Raw genomic sequence first — 9,755 nt, forward strand, 5'->3', positions numbered from 1 at the left:
AGTCGCTGCCTCAAAAACGCAGCCAAAATCATTAAGGACCCACACCATCCTGGCCACACACTCATCTCACCATTGCCATCAGGAAGAAGGTGCAGGAGCCTGAAAACTGTAACGTCCAGGTTCAGGAACAGCTTCTTCCCTACAGCTATCCGGCTATTAAACACAACAACAAATAAGCTCTGAGCTGCAAAAGACTATATTATTATTACAGTATATTTGTTATTTATTGGACTTTTTCTTTTTTTTCCCTCTTCCCCAGTTATGTACCTTGTTTACATATTCACATATTCTGTTGTGCTGCAGCAAGTGAGAATTTCATTGTCCCATCTGGGACATATGACAATAAAACATTCTTGATTCTTGACTATTTAAGAAGGAACTGCAGATGCTGGAAAATTGAGGGTAGACAAATTGATGGAGAAACTCAGCGGGTGAGGCAGCATCTATGGAGCGAAGAAAATAGGCAATGGTTCGGGTAGAAACCCTTCCTCAGACGTTGTCCAAAACGTTGCCCATTTCCTTCGCTCCATAGATGCTGCCTAACCTGCTGAGTTTCTCCAGCATTTTTGTCTACCTTGATTCTTGACTCTTGATTTAATCTGGACAAAATTACAAGAACGTGCTTAAAACTCCCCAGGCAGCCTCAGATGGCATTATGTGGGTGAGAATCACTCTTTCGGGACATGTCCCTCCATCTTGAAAGAGTTATTGGTTTACATCTGCAGTTATTGGTGGTGATCCCATGGTTTGTGTGCAATTCTCAACTTAGTCTGTTCATTTATCCCTAACTATGGCTTCTAAGTGAGGTCCAAGTGACAGTCATGGTGTCAAGCGTAAGCACCTTTAACTTGCATTTGTTTTAATTATGTTACTAGCAGCCCATTGTGCTTTAAAGACATGCAAGGGGTACATGATCTAGCAGTATAATTACACGTGCAAGTTGTCTACTTCTACATTAACTAAACATAGTAAACATGTAACTGTTAGTCAAAATTTGATTATTAAATTTAGATCTCCTCCATGCCTTTCAAGAATTAGTGAAAGCCTGAAGACCATTGATTCCTCAAATGATCATTTTAACGTGCATTAGGTTTTGTTTTGCAACATTAACACCAAATCCACCAAAAATACGTAGGGAGGAACTGCAGATGCTAGTTTATACCAAAGACAGACAAAATGCTGGAGTAGGTCAGCGTGTCAGGCAACATCTCCAGAGAAAAGGAACAGGTGACGTATCGGGTTGGAACCCTTCTTCAGACTATCTGAAGATGGGTCCGACCCGAAAATATATAATTTCTCTGGAGATGCTGCATGACTCACTGAGTTACTCCAGCATTTTGTGTTTATCCACCAAAAATAGGCCAGATCACATTGCTTAGCTCATACACAATAATGAGAAACAATCAAATTGTTGAGGTATAAAATAATTAATACCACCAAAAGTATTTAATTCCCTTAAAAACATCTGTTCAATGGAACTGTTACACGACAATGCTGAGAACTATATTCTGCATTTTGTATCTTCTCCTTTGCTCTATTGATTTTACTCATGTTTGACGTTATTGTATTTATTTGTTGTATATATGACCTGTTTGGACAGCATGCACAACAAAGCGTTTCACTCTACCCCGATACATGCAACGATGATAAATCTAAACCTGCTCAGTTTAACTGAAACCATAAATTGTCATAGAGTTTTAAAAAAACATTTCACTTTACTTACTTCATTAATGAAGATGACCAGCCAATGAGGCTGGAGCACTGCTTAGGGGTCAGATGTGAAGTGCATCCATCTGTCAGCTAAAGTTATTTCAGAACATCCCTGGATTCAGTGGTGAGTCCACAGGCAAAGCAGGAGATTACGTGCAAAATTTCAGAATCCAAAGATGTGCTCCCAACTGCTCTATGGCATGTTTCTACTGACCCGCTAGCTATGAGAACCACCCAGCACATAATCTGTACTCCGATTGAAAAATGTACTTTCGATCTATTGCCATAAATCAGAAGACAAATCCAAATCCTCCTGTAAAACTCAAATACAGCCTAAATTTATTCCCCTGTACAATAATCTAGAGTACCTGCCTTATCAGTCAAGCTAACCCTGTTGCATGACAGTATAAAGTAGGAATCACAAAATGTACACAGTTCATCCTAGATAATGCAGTAATATATAAATATAGAGAATAGGTCATTCGGCCTTTTGAACCTGGCTAATCAAGGCTGATCATATCATTTCTTGTTATATAAAAAGTATATAAACACTATGTGATTAGACACTTCAACACATTTGAAACAAAAAGACACACAAAAATCATAATCATCTTTATATTGTGCGTCTATAAGCCAAACGTTGCCTCATGATAAATTTGATTGCATCATTATGCCAAAGTTAAATTATGACAATGAAAACCAACAAAATAATTTATTCCACACATTATTAGCTGTAACAAATTGTTGTCACTAGAATCCCTTTTGATTTTAGGCACAATTATCATTGTCAGTGTGGCAAACTGCTTCAACCTCATAGAATAAATGTATTCTCTTACTAACTGCTCCAGGCACTTTTACCACAAGAGGACAAAAGGTTATATTAAAAATGTTAAAAAATTAACCCACAGAGCATTTTAAAATGGTAACACCCAGCAAGAGATTGATTAGCTCACATTGCATGCAGTAACTCTTGGATTGAGCTATTCAATCTCTTTCCTTGCGCATTCCCCAGGGCATATCTTTTCCCTTCAAATAGTTATCAAACTCCTTTAGAAAATTATAATTAAATCAGCTTTTGGACCAGAAATTTCAGCAATATACCATGCAAAAAGAAATTTTCAAATCTTTCAAATTTTCAAATTATTCAATGAGCGAGTGGGGGGTTATAATTTAAGAAGAATATTTAATTTTAAGGTACAAAGAGTCCGCACGACCAGAAAAACTTTTTGTATTTCGGTCTGTGGAGTAGGATAGTTGAACAGTTTGAATGTGGAGTTAAAGCAATGTCCAAATATGAACCAGTTCAAAATGACATACAAAAAACGTTTTTTTCACAAGGTACAGGGATGAAGGGGATGGTTGACAAACAGGGGTTAATGTTTATTTATTATTTTATTTATTATTTATTTATGTTTTTTGGTTACTTCATACACATTACTTGTATGGGTATATCAGTTGTATGTATATATATGTCTGTATGCATCTCTAAAAATTGTCTGGGGTATTATTATTATTAATTAATTAATTATTAAACATGGAAGAAAGGTTTAGGGAGAAGGGGTGAGATTAAATAAGTTATTCTTCTTCTCACTCCTTTTCGAGCTTGTAAAGAAAAAGTGTTGGACATTTAAATTTTGCTTTATGCTTTTCATTGCTTTGCAAATATTGCCTGGAATGTCCAATTGTTTGACTATTTCGATTTTGTTGTTGTTATTTATTCCTATTTATGTCTTTACTTGTTCGGAACAAATAAATAAACTAAACTAAACTAAATCTTGGTTTTGCTTTATTTGCCAACAACCTGCAACTTTCTTTGGTTATCAACTCCTTTGCATTAAAGAAGTGTTTCCCATTCAATTTATTTTAGAGATACCCTAGCCTGGAAACAGGTCATTCGGCCCATCGACCATTGATCACCCGTTCTCACTTTTTTTAACATAATCTCACTTTCTTATCCATTCCTTAAACATCAGGACTAATTTTACGAGGCCAATTAACCTGAAAACCCACAGGGCATTGGGACGTGGAAGGAAATCCACACGGTCACAGTACAATGTGCAATCTCCAGACAGACAACTCCCGAGGTTAGGATTGAACCTGGGTCTCTGACACCGTGATGCAGCAGCTCCATCAGCTGCGTCTCTCTGTCACATTGTACTTGTTTAACCTATTCATAATTTTGAATACCATTGTTGAATCTCCTCTGCGTTTTCCTCACTTATGTCTTGAATTAATGCACTCGCAAATCTCTTTCCATTCCACATGATGTTCCCTGTTATATTGAACATCTCACTTTTTTCAATGCACCAAGCATATAGTAATTTAAAACAAAAAACCCAAAATATCTTTGTCTTTGTGTGGTTTAGGGGAGAAAAACAGTCATCTTTGTCACTATCTTCTCCCTTTCCGCTTCATCGTCAGGAATGAACAATGATTTTTAGAATGCTGCTAAAATATGGTGTGAAATACAAGGTAGAGACATCTTTACATAAAAGTGTTTAGGAAAGAACTGCAGATGCTGGAAAAATCGAAAGTAGACAAAAATGCTGGAGAAACTCAGCGGTCGAGGCAACATCTATGGAGCGAAGGAGTAAACGTCGCCTATTCCTTCGCTCCATAGATGTCTTGACCTGAAACGTCGGCTATTCCTTTGCTCAATAGATGCTGCCTCACCCGCTGATTTTCTTCAGCATTTTTGTCTACCTTTACATAACAGTGTGTAACTCTGAATTGTTAGCCCAGCATTCAGTTTAAAAAAAAAATTGTGAATTACAAATATGTCTATTGATTTGATTTATCAATCCCTGCCTCCTCAAAAATTCTGGTTGGATTATTGTTAAGGAAGAAATTCTGCAGTTCATGCAATGTTTTTAGAACTCCACCACATTGAGCAGAAGAATATAAACCACCTTTGTTCTTAACTATTTAAAAAGGGTCATTCATCATACAGAACCAGATGGTCGAACTTCACACCAAATTACAATTATGTCCATTTACAAGCAGACGGCTCAATTACGAGTAACTAGGGATTCAGTGGTCATTTCGACATCAGCATGATGTTTATGAAGGTTACAAGTCACATTCTCCATCAACATTCTTCTTCTAACTCACCTCCCCAGGGATAGTGTCAAGATCCCTGCACAGGCCTTGATCTTGTTCTGTGCCTCCAGATGAGTCATTCCTTCGGTATTTTCACCGTCAATGGATATCACAGTATCTCCAATCCCGACAGTTGCTTGTTCTGCCTTGCCACCAGGCGTGATCTGTAGCAAAACATACAATTTGATGTTTAGGACAACGTAAAGTCGTAAAAATCAATAGTGCATTATTCCATTTATTTATACTCGCATGACCACAAGCTTCTCCAGTATGTAAATGTATACAGCTTTAAAAGTCCTGATTCAGAGTTTTATTAATATTCTGATTGACCTATACACTGGCATTTTTTGAAGTGAGAAAGATAGTGAAGCAAGGTTCTTATTTTTCTTTTGTTGACAAGCATATTTCAGGATAGAGAAATCTCTGCAATTAATGTATGCTACCTAAACCTTCTGAATTTTGTAGTCGGCAGAGCAGTACTCTGCATATCGCCAACTTGGACAATTTTACATTTTTATCAAGACAATTAATCAAGCCAATTAAGCTACAAACCTGTACGTCTTTGGAGTGTGGGAGGAAACCGACGATCTCGAAAAAAACCTACGCAGATCACGGGGAGAACGTACAAACTCCTACAGACAGCATCTGTAGTCGGGATCGAACCCGGGTCTCTGGCGCTGCATTTTGCTGTATGGAAGCAACTCTACCGCTGTACCACAATGTGGAGGTGGCCAGAAGGGCTTCCTTTTATGCCAAAAGGTTGAACATCTAAGCTCATAAGATTATGCAGAGCTGTTACAGTTAGATCACTATTCTCATTTGTTCCTGTAAATAAGATACAAGCAAAGACATACAAGGACAGTAAATGATGACTACTCATTCGTAATAGCACACAAAAGTCCAGGGAAAGCCTGCCACCACAATATATTCATAGGCTCATGTTTGCGTCCCAGGAATGGGGACAGAATAACTTGTGTCTAGACTTGTGCTGGACTATGTTGCATAGTCAATAATCGTGTAGAATATTTCAAATATATAATTGTATAGGTGAATTGAAAGGGAGTAAGCGAAAAAGATGCAAACATGGTAACTATTGTTCGGAACGCATTATGTAATGGTTACTTATTTTATAAGCTCTATTTTTTTATAAATCACCTTTCACTGCATTCAGAATGGAAGTGGCTTATTTTGGTGACAGGATGAAAGCGTGTGAAGTAAATACACTAATAAAAAAGTCATTTGAAATTTTGGGAATTGATGTTTATCCAGATTTACAACCTGGCAGGAAGTTCTGTAAAACATTGACAACTGTAGCTGTTTGATCATTTTTTTGTGGCATCGAGTTTCCATGCACCAGAGTGTGGAGTTGTCAGATGGGAACATTTCAGGATGTCCCAGGAACTGAGAAGAGGATTCCTCAGGTATATTCTGTGGAACTAATAAGGTTAAGGCTGTGATTTGCCTTAGATTTAAGATGTTAAAGAGAACTAATTGACCAGAGATAAATAAACTACTTGCCCTGGCTGTTGAATCTAGGATAAGAACACATGTTTTCAAAGTTTGAAAGATAAGGAACACTTTTACACGCAGGGAAGCAGAAATATGGAACTCTTCTGCAAACAGTTATAGACAAGGCTAGTTAGTTAATTTTAAACAAGGTTTTTATTTTATATTTTAATTTGAATTTTCCACATTCTCACAAAAAGGGCTCAATGGCCGCTTACTTCCCCTGGTATACAAATGGTTACAATAATCCAATTATTTTTTAATTGCCACAAAGATCACACTTGAAGGGTACTCAACAAGTAGTATAGAATTTAGGGATGACATAACAGTGTGAATGGTACTATTAAATCCAAATAATTTCAAGACTTGACCTACATCAATCAATATAGACCAATATAAATCAACCGATATAAAAAAGGATTCAAGATACAGAAAAAGCTGGAGTAACTCAGCGGGTCAGACAGCATCGGTGGAGAAAAGAAATAGATGACGTTTCAGGTCGAGACCCTTCAGACAGAGTCAGGGGAGAGGGAGATGAGAGATATAGACAGAGATATAGAACAAATGAATGAAAGATATGCAAAAAAAGTAACAATGGTAAAGGAAACAGACCATTGTTAGCTGTGGGCTAGGTGAAAATGAGTTACGAATAATGAGACTCAATAAGAAAGGATCTAATTGACTTTCCTAAATTGTGCTTGGATATCCTCCTAGCAGTTGAATGAATTACAAGATGCTTTAATATAAACATGCAAAGTCACTTTGCTAATCATTTGAAGAGCATTGTTCATTTCTTTATCTGCCATCAAGAAATCAAAGTAACAAACATGCAAATTCCTTATTTTGTCGAGTAGTTATTTAAATCAAGTCCACATGCGCTGAGGGTTTACCAAGCAGAGCAGATGTTCTTGTGGGAGAATACGTCAAGTCTTATTGAAAGGAATTGTAATCACCATTGGACTAGCTTGCATCAGAAAGTAAACTGCCACAGATACCTGCCATCCTTTGCAATAGTCTGTGAATGCACACACAAGGTTTCAGTTTAGGAGGGTTGCCATCAAATGTTATCTGGATTTCATCGCCCATTTCCTGCCGATGAGGATTATTTTCAGACATTACCTCAGTGATTTCCAATATTTTAAAACCTCAACCCAGAGAACCCATGGTTATACTTCAAGTGGTTGCGGGAGAAAGTTGAAGAAATGCCAGATGTGCATTAATACAGTGCTTTTCACAATAAAAGGACCATACAATAGGACATTCAAGTAGTTTTTAAGCAAAAATCACTGCACTAAAAAGGAAGCAATCTATTTGTATTTGTACCCAACGGGAATTTGCAAGCTGCAAATGTGACAATGAGTAAGATGATCAATTTTTAGGTGTTGTTTGAATTATAAAAGTTGGCAAGGACACTAGAGACCAGTCCACCACTCAATTAAAAAAACAATTGTTTTAATCTCTGCTCATTAAAAATTTTCTAATTCTGACAAAATGTCATTGAATCTATATATTATCCCTACTTCCTACTATGTGTCTGGCTAAATATTTCCATTCTTTTCCATTTGTTGTATAGGAGCTTTTACAATCACCCGAGCGGGCAGGTCATTCTTTAGTGTAATGCTTCATCCGAGGAATATATTGAGTCTGGAGGCACAAGCAACTGCAGATGCTGGAATTTTGAATACAACACAAAGTGCTGGAGCAACACAGAAGGTCAGGCAGCATCTGTGGAAGGGATGGATAGGTGCTGTTTTGGATCAGGACTCTTCTTCAGACTGGGGAAAAGTCCTGACCCAAAATATCACCTGTCCATTCCTTCCACAGATGCTGCCTGACCTGTTGAGCTAGTCCAGCACTTTGTGTTTTACACAACTTGTTGAGATATCCCCTCAAAACCGCACAGTGTCAAGATATTTTTAATATATTGAAAGGCTCTGGAGTGAAACTGTTACCATTCTATCAACTGAACCATGACTGATGCTATAATTACTAAAATGTGCTCTACACAACTGAATGAATGGTTTACCTTCAATCACCATTGCATCGTAATATCTCGAGGAAAGTATTTACTTGTTTTAAAATACTAGTCCATTCATGTTGCAACGTGCAGCATTTAAGATTTAAATACAATTACTCTGCCATTTACCTAAAATGGTAAAATTAATGGCAATGTCAAGCCTAAAAAGGAATTGTAAAATGTAGGCTACTACTAACAGACCAGTAATATGTTTCTCCCTTTCTCTGCTCAAATGCAAAAGGACAATAGCAAAATATTTAATACACAAACCCTATGGAATGCCTGGGGTTTGCAATTATTCACTACAGGAAGTCAAAGTCAGTCATACAACACACAAACAGGCCCTTCAGCCCCACTTGCTCATGCTGACCAAGATGCCCCATCTATGCTAGTCCCACCTGCTACTGTTTGCCACATATATTTTTAAACTCTTCCTATCCATGTACCTGCCCAAATGTTTTTTGAAATGCTATTATAGTACCTGCCTCAACTACACCTTCTGACAGCTCTTCCATATACCCACCACTCTCCAGGTGAAAAAAAAAATGCCCCTCGGGTTCCTATTAAATCTTTCCCTTTTCACCTCAAACCCAGGTCATCTGGGTAAACTCTGCATCAGTGCTTCCACACCAAAAATATTCCTGAAATAGAATCCCAAATTACCTCGAATTTGATGGTATTTCCTGAAATTTTCAAAAATGCTTCCTGCGTGCTATTTGTTGTTGGGTTTTTTTCGCGGGCACACGTTAACAACACAAAGAACAAGGCAAAACTGATCTGTGTGACTACACCGTATCTGCCTGCTTCTTTTGCTCACATGTACAGTGTTATGCGAGGCAGCTTTCGTTGCCTCCAACAGCTTTCGTTGTCTTCGTTTTTTTCAACCTGCTCTCATGTGTCATGTCTCCCGCTCTCAGTCTCTGCTCTCTGCCTCTCCCCCTCTCTTTGTCCCTCCCTCGCTCCATCTCTCCCTCTCTCTCTCTCCTCCTTCCCTCCCTCTCCCTTCCTCTCCCCCTTCCTTTTTCTCCCTCTCCCTCTCTTATTCTCCCTCTCCCTCCCTATTTCTCCCTCTCTCCTTCTCCCTCCCTCTATTCATCCCTCCAACCCTCCCTATCTCCCCTCTCCCTCCTCTCCATCTTCCTCTCTCCACCCCTCCCTCTCCCTCTCTGCCCCTTGAACCCACCCACCGTTCTGTAAAATCAATCTCAATGTAACTGCAACCCCATTGCCCACTGGTAACTTTTCACCAAAGGCTTATCCAGAATTCTACCACTGCCTGAAAATTAATCAAAGGCTCAACCCATGAGAAAGAGAATTCCAAAGACATTGTTATACGAGAATTTTCACGAACAGTCTGCGACCCATAGTGCTGCAGCCGGTAGCGCTATATTTAGAACCCATAGCGCTGCAGCCGACAGCTCTT

General features: G+C 38.4%; 1 protein-coding gene across 1 annotated transcript in view; it reads right to left on the minus strand.

The window, feature by feature from the left end:
• Positions 1-9,755, minus strand: part of pdlim7 (PDZ and LIM domain 7) — a 130,249-nt gene that overhangs the window by 89,393 nt on the left and 31,101 nt on the right. The window contains exon 2 of the mRNA XM_055642512.1: positions 4,822-4,973. Coding sequence (XP_055498487.1) covers positions 4,822-4,973 — 152 coding nt within the window. The remainder of the gene's footprint in view (positions 1-4,821; positions 4,974-9,755) is intronic.

Source organism: Leucoraja erinacea, chromosome 11 (assembly GCF_028641065.1).
Source record: "Leucoraja erinacea ecotype New England chromosome 11, Leri_hhj_1, whole genome shotgun sequence".
Lineage (NCBI taxonomy): Eukaryota > Metazoa > Chordata > Chondrichthyes > Rajiformes > Rajidae > Leucoraja > Leucoraja erinaceus.